The 22272-nt window shown below is 36.3% G+C and overlaps 2 protein-coding genes across 8 annotated transcripts in view; one reads left to right on the forward strand and one right to left on the reverse strand.

Moving 5' to 3' along the window:
* LOC141389948 (uncharacterized) overlaps positions 1-22272 on the forward strand; it is a 207071-nt gene that overhangs the window by 176914 nt on the left and 7885 nt on the right. For all 5 annotated transcript variants that reach the window (XM_073962231.1, XM_073962229.1, XM_073962228.1 and 2 more), the window contains exon 4: positions 16367-16538. In XM_073962231.1, the coding sequence (XP_073818332.1) occupies positions 16367-16538 (172 nt within the window). The remainder of the gene's footprint in view (positions 1-16366; positions 16539-22272) is intronic.
* Positions 6582-22272, reverse strand: part of LOC141389952 (uncharacterized) — a 57815-nt gene continuing 42124 nt past the window's right edge. Inside the window, exons 2-4 of one of the 3 annotated variants that reach the window (XM_073962237.1) lie at positions 7021-7200; positions 6788-6964; positions 6582-6718 (exon numbers count right to left, since the gene is read on the reverse strand). In XM_073962237.1, coding sequence (XP_073818338.1) covers positions 6611-6718; positions 6788-6964; positions 7021-7134 — 399 coding nt within the window. In that variant the 5' untranslated portion in view covers positions 7135-7200 and the 3' untranslated portion in view covers positions 6582-6610. The remainder of the gene's footprint in view (positions 6719-6787; positions 6965-7020; positions 7201-22272) is intronic. The other 2 variants (XM_073962238.1, XM_073962239.1) reach the window with 2 other exon arrangements.

Here is a 22272-nt window from a genome sequence, read left to right on the forward strand (position 1 = left end):
TGTGGAAAGGGTATTATAAGTTTGTTTTGGTAAAAATTCATGTAACACCGCGAAATATTCGTCGGAGACCCCCAATGTGGTATACCAATCTTCATATCTCGACGAGATAAAGCGATTTTGAGATGTGTGTCCGTCCGTCCGTCCGTCCGTGTGTCCGTCTGTCCATTATAAATTGTAATCAAACTCCAGGCCGCAATTATGGACCGATCGTCACGAAATTTTGTATGGAGGTCTGTATCACATGAGAATAGATCGCTATTTTAATTGGTGATGATCGTGAAATATTTAGCGGGTGAAATGGACCAAAAACATACTTTTTATCCGATGTTGTAGATGCTCTGTAGGTCGCAATAATAGGCAGATTGCCTCGAAATTTTAAATAAGGTAAGAGTATATGACAAAGAAGAAGCTTGCAGTTTGAGATGGCGATCAGATAATATTTAGAGGGTTAAATGGACCAAAACTTTTGTGTGAAAATTGTGAAAAATTTTAATATTCAGCTTATATCTTTATTCCTGGAAGAGACATTACGGGCAAGTAAGCTATACTTGGAAGATTAACGCTTGACCTTTCTATCGATGTCAATTGTGCTGGTGTACATGATGAGATAACAGAGTTACAGCCTAATATACCCTGTTATTTGTTTGTAGTGTAATCATAAACACGCTAGAGGTCGCAATTATAGCTCAATAATCACGAAATTTTGCACGAGGTAAGAGTATAGATAGAAGAAGATGCCTACAATTTTGGATGATGACCTGATATTACTTAGCGGGTGAAATTGACCATTAATTTTGTATGAAAAATACAAAAAAAAAAAATATTTTTGGTCTATATTTTATTTCCTGGAGGGCATATACCGGCAAAGTAGACTACATATGAAAATAAAACTACTGATCTTCCCACTGATGATGATGATTACGGGCCTACTACTTAATATATAATGGGTTTTTTGTAGAGAACCACATTTTCCCATTCCCAGTTGTTGCATTATTGCAAATTACATAGCACGTTTTAATTGTCCAATTGGATGCTTATACATACATTGCAGCATGGGCCGCTTTGCAACCTTTTTTCGAAAAGATTCCCCAGGCAGGCAAATCAAATTTTCAACGGTTGCAAAATATCCTTTAGTAAGGTTTGCGACATTTTCTGAGTATTTCAGTCATGTAAAACTACTCTACAAGTGGTGTCTTAGACACGCCGTTCGGACTCGGAGATTAGCTGTGGGTTCCATATCATTGAGCGTTGTCCTTTTTGGGATGTTTGTGAAACAATTATTATGTTATTAGTTAAGCTTGGTGTGATACGGTACCAGAATCCACAAATTTACTTCTTACAATAAGTTAATTTGTTCCATAAAGAAATTTTGATATGTTGAAAGCTAATTCCCATGGGTAAAGGTGTAGGGTATTACATGGTCGGCCCCGTCCGTCTATAGCCTTGGCTTACTTGTTTTTATTATACACTTCATCTTATGGTGGAGGGTATAATTAAAGGAAGTTTCTATTTTACATCTGGAGATACCATTGTATGAAGGTTATACCGAAACATCGATTTATCGTCAATTCGGTTCGAAAATCTAGAGGTATCAATATTAGAAAGATAAAATTTTGATATATTACTAAAGTCTACACGGAATCAATGGTACCTCCGGATTTTTCGAATTTTGAAGGTTTTAGCCACATTTTCTAACCCAAATGGCTAAAATTTTGTACTTAGTTTTTGTTGGAGTTATAAAAATGTTTGCCAAGAATTGTCGTCGTAGGTCCACGTTTTCATATAGCCCTCATGGAAAGATTCTCCAGCCATGAATACAGACATTTCCTTACCAAAAATAGGTCCAGGTTTTGGTATAGCCCCCTTATAGCGGTACCACCCGATTTCAAGTATTATGAGGATTTTATCTTCATTTTTAACCATTTTTTTGGAATTTGGGGTTCCCATAGGCACTGAAACTTCCCCACCAAAAATTGTGGACATAGGTTCAGGGTTTTGTATAGCCCCCACATAGCGGTACGGCCCGATTTCAAGTGTTTTAAGGATTTTATCTTCATTTTTAGCCAGAATTGGCTGTAACTTGGCATTTTGAGTTCCCAATGGTACAGAAACTTCTCCACAAAAATTGTTGACATAGGTCCAGGTTTTGGTATAGCCCCTATATAGTGGTACCACCTGATTTCAAGTGTTTTAAGGATTTTATCTTTATTTTTAGACAGAATTGGCTGTAACTTGGCATTTGGAGTTCCCAATGGTACAGAAACTTCCCCACCAAAAATTATGGACATACATAAGTCCAGGTTTTGGTATAGCCTTTATATAACTGTACTACACGATTTCAGGCATTTACAAAGTTTTTATCTAAATTTCGGCCTAAATTCACTATCATTTTGTTCTCAGTGGTCAAAAAAATTTACATATTTACTAAAAAGTTAAAAATAAAAATATTTTTAAAAAATTAAGTTTCGTGTTTTATTTAGAAATGCACTTAAAAACATTTTAGGGCTTGGTTAGGTTTTCACGATTTGGCTTAGAAACCGCAAGTCCCATCAAAACGGCACTAAAAAAAATTTTGTAGGTATGAAAATTCTCTACAATTTTGACCTTTATGGTATTCTCGTCGGTTTTACTGTTTTTGAGATATAGAAGTTCAAATTGGGACAATTCAAATTCAATTCAATTCTGTATCGCCCCCTTAAAAAAATGTCATGACTTCGAATTGCCAACATTAACTTATATATCTAAAAAAATTGTACAACTAAGGGTAAGTTACTTAAGCCAGTTTTGTAGAGAATTTTCACAGCTTTCAGATTTTCTCAGGTCCCATTATTTATTTCAAAAATGGTGCAGGCTGGGAACAAATGATAAACGTCAATCCTATAGAGAATTTTCACAGCTACAACATTTTCTTTAGCTTCATTTCGATTGGACAAGCAAAATCGTGAACACCTAAAAAACTCCTAAAAATGTGAATTTTGACCGCGATTTATTTAAAAATCCCTACAGCGATTTTTTCTTGTTTTTGGATTTTTCTCATCTATGAACATTGCTGTTTCAGAATTCGCAAGAACTTCCGCTGTGTAAGCGGTTTTCATCAAAAGTTAGTTAAGGCGCACCCTTCATGATATTGTTTTATAAGGGGGCAATACAGTCAGTGCATTGTCCCAATTAGAACTTCTATATCTCTAAAATGGTAAAAACTACGAAAATACCGTAAAGGTCGATCTTGTAGAGAATTTTCATAGCTACAATATTTTCTTCAATCTCATTTTGATCAAAATGCGGTTTGTAAGCAAAATCGTGAAAACCTAAACAACCCCTAAAAATTTCAACTTAAATCGCGATTTATTTAAAAAGCGCTCCGGCGATTTTTTTGTTTTTTGATTTTTTTCATCTATGAACATTGTAGTTTCAGAATCCGCAAAAACTTCCCAGGTGTAAGCACCTTCCATTTAAATATGATTCAAGAGCACCGTGTTCGATATAATATGTAGGCCAAATTTCGTCACACATTTCAAATTTCATCATTTCAAATGGACAGATATACTGGACAAATACGTGAAATCGGCCGAAAATATATATGGGAACCTATTTCGATAAAATTTGCCAAATTTATTTCTAGACCGAATTCAGTCACAGATTCCAAGTTTCATCGAAATCAGATATGTATAGTGTGTTTGTTGCAGCCGAAAATTTATGTATATGGGAGCTATATCCAAATCTGAACCGATTTTCACCAAAAGCCATAGCGTTCTTGCTATGACTTACTTACTTAGTTGCCCCTTACAGAACATTTGTTCCATAGACCGAACTAAGAAAAGATCTCCATTCCTTTGGAATACCGCGCCTTTTCATTTCTTCATCCACTTGTATGTTCCATCGAAGCTTAGGCCTGCCGATTCTGCGTGCACCGCCATGTTTCATGTATTCATACGCCTTTTTAGAGGGTTCATCATCGCTCATTCTCATGATATGGCCTAGCCAACGCAATCGTTGCATCTCAATACGTTTAACTATATTCATGTCTTTGTATAGCTTATATAGCTCGTGGTTCATACGACGTCGATATTCACCGTCAACGCAAATCGGTCCGTAGATCTTTCGAAGAATTTTCCTCTCAAACACACCAAGCACTGCCTTATCTGCTTGCGCAAGTACCCATGCTTCGGAGCCATACATTAGCACGGGTAGTATCAGCGTTTTGTATAGTGTTATTTTTGTTTGACGAGATGTGGCTTTGTTTTTAAATTGCTTACTTAGACCATAGTAGCATCTGTTGGCCAATACAATTAATCTTCTTATTTCACAACTGATGTTGTTTGTTGTGTTTATGGCAGTGCCGAGGTAGACGAAGTCTTTAACTACCTCAAAATTGTAGGTACCAACTTCTACAGTTGGTCCGAGCTCTATGGACGCTTTGCGCGTCGACACCATCAATTTGGTCTTTTCGCCGTTTACCGCCAGACCCACTTTCGCAGATTCTGCTTCGACCTTCCTAAAGGTATCAGTTACTTCCTTTACTGATCGTCCCATGATGTCTATGTCATCAGCATAGGCAAGTAACATGTGGCCATTGGTGTAAATTGTGCCATTTCTTTTGACATTTGCATCTCGTATTACCTTTTCCAGCAAAATGTTGAATAGGTCACACGAAAGACTGTCTCCTTGTCTGAAACCTCTTTTGGTACAAAATTCTTCGCAGAGGTTCTTTCCAATTTTAACTGAGGACCTAGTATCAGTTAAAGTCATCTTACAAAGCCGGATGAGCTTTGCGGGGATACCAAATTCAGACATTGCGTGGAATACCTTTGATCGGAGGGGACTGTCGAATGCTGCTTTATAACTGACAAAAAGGTGAAATATGTCGATCTGCATCTCTTGGGTCTTCTCTAGGATTTGCCGCAGGGTAAATATCTGGTCAATGGTGGACTTGTCAGGTCTAAAGCCTCATTGGTATGGTCCAATTATTTCGTTGACCATTGGCTTTAGTCGTTCGCACAATATCCCTGACACTATCTTATAGGCAATAGGGAGAGAACTTATGCCCCTATAGTTTGAGCATACAGTCTTATCTCCTTTCTTGTGGACGGGACATAGGATGCTCAGGTTCCAATCGTCGGGTACGCGTTCTTCCTGCCAGATGGTGCTAACTAGCTGATGCATACACCTTATCAGCGCGTCGCCTCCGGTTTTAAACAGCTCGGCTGGTAAGCCATCGGCTCCTGCTGCTTTATTATTCTTCAGCCGGTTGATTGCTGTTTTTACCTCATCTTGGTCGGGCGGTATACATTTTATACCATCTTCTGGGATTGGATCTGTGGTATCATCTTCTTCGCTACTATTGGATACCAGCAGATTGGAGAAATGTTCCTTCCATATCCTGAGCACGCTATCTGTATCTGTTGTTTGACATATTATACAACAACAAAAATTAAAAAAAAAAAAACATGAAAATACATAACACGCCTTAAAATTTAATGGTCAAAACATATGCAACTGAGCCAAATCCGACTCAAAAATCTTCAATATTTAGTAAAATATAATTGTTGTATGATTCAAATCAATTGTATTTGTTTTGGGAAGATTAAAAGTGAATAAAATTTGTAAACTGATTTTGCCATACATACTCTTCGGGGGGGTCAAAATTTTCAAAAGTAATGGACATTTCTTTACATTTCATATACATATATGTATATAAATCAGAACTGATTTCGATATAATATGGTACACTTATTAGTAGGCCAAATTTCGTCACACATTTCAAATTTCATCAAAATTGGACAGATATATTGGACAAACACGTGAAATCGGCCGAAAATACATATGGGAACCTATTTCGATAAAATTTGGCAAATTTATTTCTAGACCGAACTCAGTCACATGTTCCAAATTTCATCGAAATCAGATATATCTATATAGCGTGTTTGGTGCACCAAATACGTGAAATCGACCGAACAAATATATTTATATGGGAGCTGTAGCCAATTCTGAACCGATTTCGATATAATTTAGCACATTTATTTTTACACCAAATTTAGTCACACATTCCGAATTTCATAGAAATCAGATATGTATAGCGTGTTTGGTGGAGCAAATACCTGAAATCGATCGAAAGTGTATATGGGAGCTATATCCAAATCTGAACTGATTTCGATAACATTTGGCACCTTTTTTTCTAGACCGAATTCAGTCACACATTTCAAATTTCATCGAAATCAGATATGTATAGCGTGTTTGGTGCAGCAAATACTTGAAATCGGCCGAAAATTTATCTATATGGAAGCTATATCCAAATCTGAACCGATTTTCACAAAAAGCAATAGCGTTCTTGCTATGACTAAAAAAAGATATTCCCCAATTTTCAGCTGAATCGGACAATAAATGCGACCTGTACGTCGCGAAAAGACGGACGGAAGACATGCACAAATCGACTCAGAAAGTGATTCTATGCCTAGAAGGAACTATGGGTCTATCAAGTTCTCTTTTGTATGCTACATACAAATTCACAAAAACATAATATCCCTTACCACAGTGTGGTGTAAAAATATATTTAATTTGAAAGTATCAGCAATATTTCTTTAGTACCAGTAAAAATATAAGCCTTTATTAATTAAAAATCAGGATCAATACTATTATTTATTGGCTCGCCATATCGCTTTTTGAGTACCACTTTATACACCTGCTTAACACGCTGAATGCAATCCTCGCTGGCAGAGACCTACAACGGAATACCATTTGTCGTAACATTTAAAATAAACATTCCGAAATATCATCGAATTATACTTACCAAATGCTTGGGCAATAATTGTTCATCAAGAAGACGGTTAACATTTACACGAAGTCCTTTCTTGTAAACTGGCATTTCATTTTCATCAACATATTCAACTAAATAGTCGACGATTTCATCGAGTTCTCGCATAAGTTCGACTTTAACAGCATCAAAACATTCGTGTTCAATAAAATTCTACAAAAAAGTTATGATTAAGAATTAATTCTAAGAATAAATACGAAACAATGTACTTCTTCATCAGCAAATAATAATTCCAAAAGGTGGTGTTTTGCTTGATCTATTTCGGCCGTAACCAGTGCTGCTGCTAAAATTATACCAAATACGAAAAATATTTGCAATTCCATGTTGATGTTTCAGTAATAGAGAATTATTAGGACTGCAGTTGATTAATTCGTATAACCTATTAAATACTTTATTAATGAAGTAAACTCAGCAGTGTTATTTTTTGTATAGAAAAACCAATTTATTAAATTTGTATTATTTTCCAAATTCTTTTTTAAGCATTGGTGCAAATATTTGAAAATCATCGTCATTGACTTTGTCAATATAGAAATGTGTTTTATGAAGATTTGCGTCGTCTGTGTGAACAACTTTTAGTATATCGTAGCTTATTCATGACCTTGTTGTACAGTCGAAACAGACTTTGAAATAGTAAAAAGTCCTACAGAGTTGAATTGTTGTGTGGGTTTACCATTACAACTAAAAGTGCTGACAGTCCCCATCGATGCCATATGTGCAAAACAGTTAATCGATGTCAAAAGTAAAACTCAACTCAGGTTTTTAGCACTCTCCGATTTTTTTATACCCTCAGCATTTAGGCTAAAGAGGGTATATACACAAAAGTTCAAAAATGTTCGGAAAAATTGTCCGCACGATAACTCTTGAAGGGAGTAATCGAATTAGTCCATAATTTGCACATCGTGACATTTCTACCAGGCATAGATGAGGTTCCAATATGGACCATATTGGTCCACTCCTTCGGGTACCTCCCACACAAAAAGTTGCTTAAGTGCAGTTTAAGGCCTGCTCTCGAATCGATTTGATTTTTGTTGCGGCCACTTGTATTCACCCCATTACGACGATATTATTTTTTTCAGGAGGAAGTCCATACTTCCTCAGAAGTCAGCACCATGTGCCGTAGTTGCAGCGCACGATAACTCTCGAACGGATCAACATATTTGGTTCAAATTTTGAGTCTTTCAATATTTTGTCCAAGCTTAGTTTAAGTTCGAAGATAGACCATATCGGTCCTCTCCTTCCGGTACCTCTCCCACAAAGCACAGTGGATCCACCCATTGGCCAAAAATAAAAAAATGAATGTCTAAATTTTGGTACGACATCTGGCAAATCTGACAGCTATGACATGGACCTTTTTAAAAATATATTAAATTTTGTTTCATTCGAACGCGATCTTCTTAAGAATAGCTTCAAAAGTCGGAACATTTGACTAATATTTTTTGTTGTGAGTACAACGTATATTTTAAGTGAAAGTAAATATATTCAAAATATCGCAAAACTAATACGTATAGCAAAATATTATAGTGGATTTTGAAGGAGGAGGTAATAGCTTAATTTTCATTATAAAATAGTGTTTAAGGATGTTATTGAATTCTAGTTAGCTGCATATTTTCCTAGTGTATTTTGTAATGCCAATTCGATCATATAATTAAATTTGACCTAAGGTTTTAGCAATGATGCCCAACAGTGCCAACCTCGGGAATAATTTTTCAAAGTAGTTCATTGGTTTAAGATTATTCAGTATTAAAATCAGCTGCCATCTAGTGCCAGACTATAAATGGTGGGCCACTGACTTAAACTGCCTTATAATAGGGTTTCTATGGATATATTAGCGTGTAACGCTGTTATCTGACCACGTACATTAACATAATTGGTATCAGTGGCAAGATGAAGAAATCTTCTTCCAAATTTGTCTTACGTTGGCGGTACGTGCCTTCCAGGAAGAACGCTATAAGATATACATATATTACAAATTTTACCAATTTTCAGACAAAAATGTTGATTTTTTTTAATCCGCTAAATTGGTTGGATTTTATGTTGTTTTGGAGATTGTTTTGTTTCCCCAAGCCTATTTTTGCATCATAAGATAAGCGGGACCTTTGTTCATGTAATTTTGTATTAACAGCATAAAACATTTCTTACCCCCTCCAAAGGGGAAAGGGGGGAGAATGTTACGCTCGTGGTTTCTTAAAACACTCTTCGCAGCAGCACAAAGCTGTAACCGGCTCATTGGCTTGATTTTTACACTCTAAATATTTTTGGCCACTTTCTCCATACAAGTGGATCCACTGTGCAAAGGTTCAAAATTGTTTGCCAATATTGTGGGCATGATAACTCTAGGAGGGAGTAACCGAATGGAGCCAAACTTTGCTATTAGTAATACTACTTTCAGGCATAGATCGGATTCTAATAGTCCATATTATTTGGGTACCTCCCACACAAAATTTGGAAAAAGTATAGTTGAACAACTCCTCTCTGATCTTTTTAATTTGTGATTCAACAGGTTGCACTTGTGGCCCCTGTTACGACGTTGTAATTTTTTTTTGTGGGCAAGTACATACTACCTGAGAGAATGACCCAAAAAGGTCCAGAAAATCCTACCGGCACCACCTAAACTGGCTAATGTGTAAAATAACCCTTTAAGAGAGAAATCGATTTAGCTCAAACTTTGTAAATCGTATTATTTCCTACAGATTTGTATTAGGTCCGAATATGTACTACATCGGATCACTCCTACGGGTACACCCTACCCAAAGTTTGGAAAAAATGCAGTTTAAGGACTCGTCTTGGATCATTGTGAATTTTGTTGCAGCATGTTGTTTTTGCGGTCATTTCCATTATGGAAAATTTTCCCAACTTTCGGCTCGGCTGACTGATACTTTATTTTTTTAATTTGTGTTCAGAGGTAGTTATAACAAAACCTTGTTTGACCTTGTTCTACTACATCGATTGGTATCGGTCAGAAAGTTTATCATATGGTGACTTATTTCTGCAAATGTATAATCACGGTACGCCTGAACCAACATTAAATGGAAGGTGATTACTAGACAGCGGAATCCTATGCAAATACATATATGGTTAGGATGGTCGTAGAGAAAATCTGATTAGACAGAAACTCGGCACCTCCCGATATTCGGTATTTTAAAGGTTGTGGCCTCAATATCCCTCCGAAATGGGTGAAATTTGGTATTAAGTCTTCCTTGGGGCTTTGCAACTTTCCACCTGAAATTCGTCGGTATAGGTCCACGTCTTCATATAGCCTCCATAGTACGGTACCTCCCGATTTCCGGTATTTTGAATGTTGTGGCCTCAATATCCCGCCAAAATGGCTGAAATTAGTATTAAGTATTCCTTGGGTGTAAACACCTTTCCACCTAAAATTTTTCGGTATTTTGAAGGTTGTGACCTCAAATATCCCGCTAAAATGGCTGAAATTTGGTATTAAATCTTCTAGCCCCCATAGAACGGTACCTCCGGATTTCTGGTATTTTGAAGGTTGTGGCCTCAATATCCCGCCAAAATGGCTGAAATTTGGCATTACGTCTTCCTTGGGGGTAAACAACTTTTCACCTTAAATTTGTCGGTATAGGTTCACGTCTTCATATAGCCCCATAGAACGGTACCTCCGGATTTCTGGTATTTTGAAGGTTGTGGCCTCAATATCCCTCCGAAATGGCTGAAATTTCGTATTAAGTCTTCCTTGAGGGTATAAAACTTTCCATCTAAAATGTGTCGGTTAAGGTTCAGGCCTTCATATAGCCCCCATAGAACGATACGATTTTCGATTTTCGGTATTTTGAAGGTTGAGGCTGTTGTTATACATTTCTCTATTTTATTGACTTGTCTGAAAAGAATTTTAAACAGAAAAATTTTACATACAAACATTTTATTATTGAAAAATCTGTTGCATAAGAAAATATGTAAAATGCATAAATTTTGCATATGCAAAAAATATGCCCAGTCCCAAAATTTGACATGAATCGGACCAAAAATAGGAGTTGCATAAAATTCCGCTGTCTAGTGATTACACATGGGAACTGTTTGCAAATTCTGAAACTGCAATGTTCACAGATGAAAAATAATCAAAAAACGATTTTATCAGAGCAGGAGTAGCTGTTATCATTACAGTATTTAGGACCATGCCAAAATCATGGATGTTAGGTCTCGTATGTCAGATATATATTCACTGGACAATAGCCGTAGACTATCTCCGCATTTTCACATACAATATCAGGAACATATGACTTATCCTATACATATTCTCCATAGATATTCCAAAAACAGTTTGGATCAAGCACACATAATCTTCTGAAAGAATTATTATAAAAAACAACAAGAATAAAATATATGTATATATGACCGCAGATAACTAAAATGTGAATAAAAACGGTAGAATATGGTCCCTAATCATATATAAAAAGCGAACGCTTCTGGAGATGTTAAATATTATAGCTACAAATTTCTTTTGTTCAGAGACATTTAATTTGGAGCATTTCTTCTTTTGACTCAATCCCCAAAAAGGGAAGTATTTTAGGAGATTTTGACTCATTATGGAATAAATTTTAATTAACAGTCTAACAGTTTAACATATAATTTCTACCTTTAATATCTGCTTTGTTGTTCCCCAAATCAAGAACCTGCATTTATTTCTAAACAACGAAGAAATTCCCTTTGTAGAAAATTATAAGTATTTAGGAGTACATTTTACAATACTATTTAAATTTAATAAGCACGCCCGTCTTGTTCTTAGCAAGGCAAATGGAGTGAAGGCTGCATTTTCTCCCTTATTCAACAATAAGTATCTTCCAAAAGAAACACAACTATTAGTTTACAAGGTCAGAATTCGCCCTCTCCTTTTATATGCATTTCCGATTTGGTTTTGCATTAATCTGTTATGCTCGAATTTTCTGTTTTTGAGAGAAAAATTTTGCGTTTATGTGTAAATAAAAATTTTCAGTCTTTAAATAAACGATTCCCAAATTGGTACATATACGATTTAGCAAACATACGCCCCTGCCCACTTATGCGTTGAATCGAATATCGTTTTTTTTTTATCCCGATTAGCTACCTCCCCTAATCCTTTAATGAACATATTTTAGCGAACCAATCCAATTTTAACTGGTCAAACACTTACTACATTTCTACGTTAGGCTTCAGTGAAAGTGAATTAGTTGCAAATTTCCTTTCCGGAATTCCAAATTTTTAAACAAATTCTTAAAGTACTTCTCATAGGGGTTGATTTCCCACTAGAACTTTGTTTTTATTTGTTATACCCTCCACCATAGGATGGGGGTATATTAAGTTTGTCACTACGTTTGTAACTACTCGAAATAATCATTGTAGACCCCACAAAGTATATATATTCTTGATCAGCGTGCAATTCTACATCGATATAGCCACGTCCGTCTGTCCGTCTGTCTGTCTGTCCGTCTGTGGAAATCACTCTAGCGTCCGAACGGATTGACGTAGGTTGATGAAATTTTGGGAAAATATGTTATATTTACGTAGGACTTTTGGTATTGAAAGCGGGCAATGTAGGTCCACGCTTTCGTATAGCCCCCATACAAAATGATGCGTGACGCGTCGTCGTTTTAAGGAATTTTTAAGATATTTGGCCCATTTTACCACCGAATTGATTGTAATTTGGTACTTTGTGTCTCCAGAGGCCAAAAATATTCCTACCAAAGTTGGGTTATATAGGTCCACGTTTTGGTATAGCCCCCATATAAGGCCCATATAAAGTACGCGTCATTTTAATATATTTAGAATGTATTAGACCCATTTGACCACAGAATTGGTGGTAATTTTTTATTTTGTGTCTTCAGAGGCCAGAAAATATTCCTACCAATGTTGGGTTATATAGGTCCACGTTTTGGTATAGTCCCCACATAAGACCCCTTATAAAGTGCGCGTCATTTTAATATATTTTGAATGTATTAGACCCATTTTACCAAAGAATCGGTTGTAACTTTGTATTTTGTGTTTCCAGAGGCTAAGAAACATTTCTACCATAAAATGCTTATATAGGTCCACATGTTGATATAGCCCCCATAATACAATATCTCCCGATTTCGATATTTTGAACGTTTTAGCCTCATTATCACACCGATATGGCTGAAATTTGGTATTTAGTCTTCTTTAGGCGAATAAAACTTTCCCCCAGAAATTTGTAGGCATAGGTCCACGCCATCATATAGCCCCATAAAACGGTACCTTCCGAATTTCGGTATTTTGAAGGTTGTGGCCACATTAATCCACCGAAATGGCTGAAATTGGTGGTGGAGGGTATAAAAAGTTCGGCCCGACCGAACTTAACGCTTTTCTTACTTGTTTTTACTTAGTTTCAGATTTTAGTTTTAAGTTTTAGTTTGTAAGTCCTAGTTGTAAGTCTAAACCCTGGAGTTTTCTCTCCCTGAGCAAGCGAGTTATCTTTTATTTTCCAATTTAAAAAATTGCCTATCGTATCACTAAAAACACGAGTTGAATCTCCTTTACCGTAATTAAAACAATACACTATAGTTTTAAGTATGTCCAGTAATGTTTGTATTTTGCTTTAATGACTCGTAAAAAGACTCAATAAATTCCAACTTCAACTTCAAAAACATCAATTCCTATAATATCTAATTTTGTACCGTCATTTTCTTAGCAAAATATTTTAATCAGATATCTAGTTTGTTGTGGGACTTACAGTAAATTTTTTTAACACCTTTCGTCTAAAACTAAATTTCATGTTACTTTCATGCATCAATTCGAAAAAAGAACAAAACAATTTTATTCAAAAAATATTTGGGTGTTTTGTTGGCAAATTTGATGTATATCACCAGTACTTTTGAACATTTAACATAGCTGAAGCCAAGGTTTACCCTTTTAAAGCACGCGACTTGTGATTGTATATTAAACAAATTAAATACTTTTGGATAAAATGAAATGTTTTGTGGACGTGGTAAAAAATATTGATAATTTGCGTGGAAGCTGTGACTAAATTTATATAAAAAAATGGGTAAAAATGGGTTGAAGCCAACTTGTCTTTTTTGTTCTCTCACGATATGTGAGTAAACCACACTTCCCATACTTTTCCTGTCAAACTTTTCAAAATTTGATCTGCTTCTACCCCTAAATGATGCCGACATTTTGAAGCTAGATTTACAGGGGTTTTTTGAAATTTTCTTCTAACTTCTTTCCGCAAACATGTTTTTAAAAAAGTCATATATAGGATTGTAGAACTCGCGATTCTAAGTTATTTGATAAGTATTTTGTGAATGTCGTATGCACAGATTCATAGAAATCGGCACTCAAATGCGAACATTTTGTGCGAACATTTTTCTAAAAATTATATTTTTCGGGTCTAATATTTGCAGTTGTCATTAGTATACCTCGTACTCCATTGTATATTTTGGTTTTTTACGTTCCATCTACTAAAACGAGAGTTACGAGAAATTTATTTTGAAAATATCGCGTTTTCTGCTGGTCGTTTCTTCTACAATGAAAAAACTAGTGCAACATCTTCGTATTAGCGGAAACAGAGATTTGAAAACCTCACTGAAAAGGAAGCTACATTCATTTTATCCCAAAAAATAGTGTGTGATGCTACATCCACGGTTCTAGATTGATCGTCTTGAAATAGATATATTTTTATCGATATAGATTTTCATGGTGAACACTGAAATCGGATGCGGACAAAAATTGTATGTACTTTGCGCAAATAAGCGATATTTTATAGGTTTTTTAATGCTTATATGCGGCCGATGCTACATCTTATCCTCCAAATGAAATTTCGAAAAATATATACATCTTAAAAGATATGGTCTTGCTTTACATGGAAATCACATGCGGAAAAAAATAATTTGAAAATTATGCGATTTACACGTATTTATTCCATTTCATTCAGTAGCTTTGAGTTATATCCTCAGCAACCCAATTATCTTCCTCAATGGGAAAGCCTTAATTGAACCTCTATAAATCAAAATCCGTATATTTTATTGGGAGATTTAAGCAAAATGAAGGAAGTATTCTATAAATTTTTCCAAAAATTTCTACTACAATTTCTACTACATGTGACAAAATATTTTTTTAAACAAAAAATTATTTTTTGACCAAAATATGTGCTTATTTGGGCTATAACATCGAAACTATAATACCAATCTGTATGATCCACAACAATATGTAATTTTATGACCGCTAAGTGGGCCTTTATTTTGAAAAAAAATTGAGTTAAATTCAATAATTTATCAATTTTATGTATATTCCGTGAATTCTGTGTAAAATTTTACATATATTATGCAATCTACTCGCTGAAGTCACTTCGAGAGAACTTCTTAGTAACAATTGTGGTCATTAAAATAATTAGCGTTTTTTATAATATTTTTTTCTTAAAACCGCCGTAACTATGGTCCGCAACAACCAAAAATTAGCTCGCGAGCAGATTCATACTGGGGAATTTTTTCTTCACCTGTATACCAAAAATCTTTGATGTAGCGCGAAAAATATTAACCTTTTTTTGAAGTGGAATATGAAATAATTGACAATATTTGTGATATATTTTCTTGATATTTATTGTAAATAAATATTTCATTTATTCGGCTACTTATATTGATATTTGATGGAGAATATTTTTGTCTTTGACGTCTTTTATCTAGAATGAAGTTTTGTGGGGCAAAACTTAATAAACTCAGATAAAGTACAACATTAACCCTAAAACGTGATTTTCCTTTTGGCAGATCCCTGGCGTTTAGACACGAATTAGAATTTTTTGTGTATTCGGGGACCTATAGTAAAATTTGGCAAATAATTTTGTAGAATATTTTGATCTGATACGATCACATTTTAAAGGAGTTTTTAAACGTTTTTGAAAAAAATGACCAAAAAGACCCCTTTAGTGGCTCGCATGAGGATTAATTTTTCTCATAAAATGATACCCCGCATTGTTGTCAGTAATATTGCCAAAGACACTTTATACGTAAAATGCAAGTATTCCAAGCAATCAGGTGTCGAATATTTAAAAACCTGTAGAATTGGGCGGAACTTGTCACGCCTATTTAGGTTACTTTCCGACGTGAGCTTGCAAAACGCCGATACACGTGTCTTCTTTTTTTCGGTCCTCTTTCATAATCTGTGCGGGTTTTCTTGTAATTTAAAAAAAAGTTCAATTTTGTTGTACAGTGTAATAAGAAGGCTTAAATTTCCCACATGTAATATAAGTCCCAATTTACATTAGGCGAGTTTACTTGCGGCAATTGTCAGTTTGTGGGTGAAAGAGGGCGTTGAGAGGCAAAGGGTTACCATATACCTCACCTCTCTCTCCATCAAACTGACAATTGCCGCAAGTAAACTCGCCTAATGTAAATTGGGATTAATACATTTTTAAAACCTTTGGAACAATTGCGAAAAAATTAAGTTTGTTTATTAGGATTTCTAAAATTGTTTACTCTATGTTTCTCCAATTAAGTATTTGTTTAGTTTAGAATGAATAACAATTAAGTTAGAATAAATCTGCAACATTTAAATTCAAATTCGTCCATTTAAATTACATGTCATAATTTAATTTTATTTTTTTTTTAGGTTGTAAAACCACCTGGCTGGCAGTGCTGCAATGGTCATGTTCTATGCAATAATTGCCGCAGTCGCTCAGAAAAATGTCCAGTTTGTCGTGTGCCATTGGGACCGCGGGGTAGATGTTTGCTGTCGGATAAGTTATTTACTTTGCTGGCGGATAGTTTTCCCTGTGATGGAGGTAAGTACACTGAGAAAATAATTTTTTGTAGAAATATACCAGACAGATTTTAAATTAATGTATATTCATTACAAAAGACAACCCAACAAACCAAAATAACTTGAAATAATACTTTAATGTTCACTTCTTATGACATTTACTAAATTCGTTTTTCGTTCACTGCATTTGCCACAGTTTTCTCATTTTTTGTTTTAATTACTTCAATGTTTGCATTTAAACTGCAAGAATAAAAGACATGACGCAGACAACAAATGCGGGAAAGTTCTGTGGTAACTTTGCTAATTACATGTACACGAATGAAAGTTATGAGGTTATACAAATGCGTAAATAAAACGTGAAAAATATAATAATGTACGACAATATGATTATGTAAATGACCTCAAATGTTCGAGTAGAACCGTAGAGCTGTGACCAAATTAGGGTGTTAAAAATAAGTTTATCCTTGCCAGTAAAATATTGGTTCATATTTGTATTTATTGAATTCTTTACAAAATAATGACAACTCACACCTAAGAAGATTTATGATGTTTTGCTGTACGATCTACACATATAGTGCCATATAGAATGTTCCAAATTCAAATTTTACTAGACTATAAAATCCAAATTCCAATAAACCAAAGACATTTTTCAAATGAATATTACTTTCCTGTTCGTATAAGACATTTTTAATTTCATTGAAATGGGGGCAATCTATTTAATTTTTAATAATTTTACTAATAATATTTGGCTGTAATTGGCATTTTGCATGTTCTTATACCCTCAACTTTATCGACGTCCAAATGTCTAGAAATGGGGAATCAATTGTAAGAACTTGTTCTTGTTGTGGATTACGCTCCATGTCACAGTCGTTTGGAGGGAATCGTTTGGCAATCCCCAGCGGCTCTTTTAATATTGGTGTCATATTAGGCACAATAAGTGCTCAATCGCCTCGGTTTCTTCTTCATCTTCGCATAATCTGCAGTAGTCCGTGGAGTCATCTCTATCCCATTTGCAGTCCATTGATCTTATTCTGAAGTGTCCCGTGATTACGAGTATTCCAACCATTAGCTTCAGGTCGGGTATTTTCATACAGAGTAGAGAAGTGGTCTTCCGCTTGGAGTGGTTGGGCCAGATTGCATAGATACCTTACAGCCAGGTTCGTTGTTCCAAATTTGACCAGCCTTCTCCCTGTATGCTTGTTCTAAGAGCCGCATAAAATGACACAAGGATGGCTTGATTGACTTATCGATTTCGATGTCGTTTGACTCAGATCCGCGACGCGCCACTTCATCCACTTTTTCATTTCCCTCGATGTCGCAGTGCCCCGGGACCCAGAACAAGGTAACGATTGATCTTAGGGCCTCCAAAGCTTTCTTGCAGTGCAAGACCGCAGCAGACTTGATTGAGTGGGATCTAAGTGATTTTAGGGCCGCTTGACTATTCACACAGATAGTCACCGGTCCAGCAATGTCCCCTTCCATGTTTCTTATCAACTCTGCTGCTTTCGTGACCGCAAAGATTTCGGCTTGGAAGACGCTACAATTTTCGCTTAACTTGTACGAGAGCCGTAAGTTGAGGGTATCACTGTAGACGCCCGCTCCTGTTCCCGTTTCCATCTTGGAGCAATCGGTATAAGCCTCTATACCGGGTAGAGGTGGGGACTTGTGGGTCCAGGCCTCTCTGTCAGGTATCCAAACTTCAATTTCGTCGAAGTGTAATTGTGGTGATATATAATCACTGATTACCTCCGATCCCACTGATAGTCCAGATCGTCGTAAAATAGCAGCATGGTCATAGTCGAAGTTGCGCCATGAGCTTATCTCCTCGAGTCGGAGTGCACTCTTTGCTACCACGAGATTCATCGGATGAAGATCCAGTAATACATTGAGGGAAGCCTGTGGAGTGCTTTTCATGGCACTGGTAATTAAGAGGGATGTCGCTCTTTGAACGATATTTATTTTGTGGAGAAGGGATATCTTACTCAATATCGGTCAATAGCGGTATCAAACAAACCATTGTCCGAGGGGTGTTATTCAAGTTGTTGGGTAGAACACATACAGTTACGACAGAAATTCCGATTGAAGTGCATACATGGAGGGAGGCAAACACATAAAAAGTTTGGGTAATTTCTGCAGATTCCTCCTTCACAAAAGTCAAACATTATGGCAACTTCTTGGATCAAGTTGAAATTTTAAAAGCTGTAGTCTTAAAGTTCAAGACTACTACAGAATATTTGTTTATAAACTAATATAGGGTCACAAAAATGTCAAAATATTTAGGACCGCACCAAAAGTGCAATTAAGTCTCGAAGAAAGTAAATGATTTGGTCCATACTTTGCACTTCGTTATATTTCCAACAGACAGATTCGAATGAGGACTGTATCGGTATACAGACCCAAAATGTCGGTAAAGTGCAGTTTCAGGAAGCATCGAGTTATGGGCCTATTGATCTTGAAGCTTTTCGAACGTCTAATTACGAAACTGACAAATACATACCCAACGAAAAAGCAAGCTTCCGCAAAGGCCGAAGTTGGACCGACCAAGTACTGGCCCCCACCAATTACATCGAGAACTGTTTCGACCGCAGTATCTTGCATCGATCTAACAGAAGAAAGGTTTGCTACTAAAACTATACAAAATAATCCCCTGCAGTAGGTTATACAACATTATACACGCCATGCTGGGCGACCGATCGTCCACTTAAACGAAAACTCTAGCAGAACAAAATAAAAACTCATTAACAGTCTACCACAGGGTTCAGTCCTTGCCCCAATGCTATTTAATCTTTATATCCATGATCTTCCGGAAACAGCTTCCCGCAAATTTAATTATGAAAAACACGAACTTCGAAACCATAGAGAGGGTTCTGGAATCAGACATAACTTTAATATCATCCTACTGCCACAAATGGAGACTAAAACCGAGCCTCTCGAAAAAAGAAGTCCCTTGCTTCCACCTCACTCATATCGAGGCAGACAGGAATATATTAATAAATTTTAACGATGTCATCCTCTGTCACAACTTCAACCCGAAGTACCTCAGTATAACTCTTGACAAAACTTATCCTTCAATGAGCACCTACTAAAAATCTGCCCAAAAACTGAAGTCAAGAAACAAATTGATCCAGATACTGGTGGGAACAACTTATCTAAAATGTCTGATGAGCACGATAATTTACGAATTGATTATCCGATTTGGCCAAAATTTTACATATAGTTAAAGTTCTTCCAAATGTTCATCAAGTTCCAAGACGGCCTGACAGTATCTTTGAGTACCTTCCTCACAAAAGTTCAAAATTTTTGCTTAAGTAAAGTTTAAGATATTTTCGGGGACTCTTTGGGTTTTTTACCTATGGTACTCCTTTTTAATTACCAAAAACTAAATTAAAATTAACTCCAAATTTATTAACAAAATGTATGCACAAAATTCTAAAGACCCTCTAAGTACATAGTTTTTGGGGAAAACTATTTTGGTTGGGTTAGGCAAAATAAATCAAAGTTCCAATTCACACAGGCTGAGGGTATATCTCTGTCAGCAAGTTTGACTGATACTTTTTCACCATAACATAAAGGGTACATTAAGTTACACTCTGTGTTGAGTCACGTTTTATTAAGAATATTCTGACACCGCAATATGATAGAAGACCAAAAAAGAGAAGACCCGGTTATAGGCCTCCAAAGGTTTGAGGCTTTGATGTCAAAAGGGTTCATTTTGTCAGGATCATATCTTTTAAACCGTTAAGAAATTTTATTTACTCTCAGAGGCAAAGTTGTAGCCCTTGTCTTACAGAACAAAACACATAAAAGCCATTAATCTCCATCTGCAAGGTCAAAATTCAAAATTTTTTCTCGGGTTGTGATCTACAGATATCAACCCGATCAAAACTGAAGCAAACAACCGACTACAAAAATGTAGCTTAGATCTCAATATGCTCGAGATATACGAACTCTGCAGAAACTGTTCCTTAAGCTCAAAATAGCAAAGCAAATGGGGTATTTATCTTGTTTTGTCTGGTTTTTGGTTTTGGTTTCTTAACACCCGTTAAAGGTAGCGAGCTAACATGTACCGCGCGTTCACCCATAAGAACGTTAAAAAATTGTGTTTGGATGTCGAGTTAGTAATCCTCCCCTAGAAAAAGCAGCCTATTATGAAAAAACGAAAGAACAGAATAACAAAACCCCTCTAAAGTTGACGAACCCCGCAAACGTTTTAAGGAAAAAGTGAAGCATCAAACTGGTACAGGCACATCTTCCTGTAGAGACCAGCAAAGTTATTTGGTAACTGATACAGATAGTGTGCCCAGGATATAGAAGGAACACTTTTCAAAACTGTTGGAATCCGATAGTAGCAAAGACGGCGAAGATACCACAGATTCAATCCCAGAAGATGGCATTGTATGTCGACTGCCCAGCCAAGATGAGGTAAAGACAGCAATAAACCGGCTGAAGAATTATAAGGCAGCAGGAGCCGATGGCTTAATAGCCGAGCTGTTCAAAACCGGTGGCGACACGCTGATAAGGTATATTCCTCAAATAGTTAGCACTATCTGGCAGGAAGAATGAGTACCCGACGATTGGAACATGAGCATCCTGCGCCCTGTCCACAAGAAGGGAGATAAGACTGTATGCTGTAACTATAGGGACTTAAGTCTTCTCCCTTTTGCCTACAAGATAGTGTCAGGGATATTGTGCGAATGACTAAAGCCTATGGCCAACGAAATAATTGGACCATACCAATGCGGCTTTAGACCTGACAAATCCACCATTGACCAGATATTTACCCTGCGCCAAATCCTGGAGAAGACCCAAGAGATGCAGATCGACACCTACCACCTTTTTGGCGATTATAAAGCAGGCTTCGACAGCGCCCTACGTTCCAAAGTATTCCAAGCCATGTCTAAATTTGGAATCCATGCAAAGCTCATTTGGCTTTGTAGAATGATATTAACTGATACTCGGTCCTCAGTTAACATAGGAAAGAACCTCTTCGAAGAATTTAGTACGAAAAGAGGTTTCAGGCAAGGAGACGGCCTCTCGTCTGACTTATGCAACAGTCTGCTGGAAAAGGTTATACGAGATGCGAAGATCAAAAGAAGTGGCACTATATATACAAGCAGCCATATGACAAGCGTCCATAGAGATCGGATCTTGGCGTTGGTTCCTATAATTTTGAGGTAGTAAAAGACTTCGTAAACACAACAAACAACATCAGTTGTGAAATAAAAAGAAGAATTATATTGGCCAACAGATGATACTTTGGCTTATGTAAGCAATTTAAGAAAATAAATAAATAAAATAACGCTTTACAAAACACTGATACTACCCGTGCTGATGCATGGTTCCGAAGCATGGGTACTTGCGCAAGCAGACAAGGCAGTGCTTGTTGTGTTTGAGAGAAAAATTCTTGGAAAGGTCTATAAACCAATATGCGTTGAAGGTAAATATCGACGTCGTATGAACCACGAGCTGTATCTGCTATAAAACGACATCGGTTTAGGTAAACGTATCGGGATGCATCGATTAAGTTGGCAAGGCCATATCATAACAATGAGCGATGATAAACCCGCAAAAAAGGCGTATAAATAAGTCCGACGTGGCGGTGCACGCAGAATTGGCAGGCCTAAGCATAGATGGAGCAAACAAGTGGATGAAGAGGTGCTGTATTCCAGAAAGCGAAGCAACAAACAGAGAGAATTGGAGATCTTTTCTTAGTTCGGATTATGGAACAAATGTTCTGTAATGGGACAGCTAGGTAA

Source organism: Musca autumnalis, unplaced genomic scaffold (assembly GCF_047663935.1).
Source record: "Musca autumnalis isolate F117 unplaced genomic scaffold, ASM4766393v1 scaffold_1, whole genome shotgun sequence".
NCBI classification, from domain to species: Eukaryota; Metazoa; Arthropoda; class Insecta; order Diptera; family Muscidae; genus Musca; species Musca autumnalis.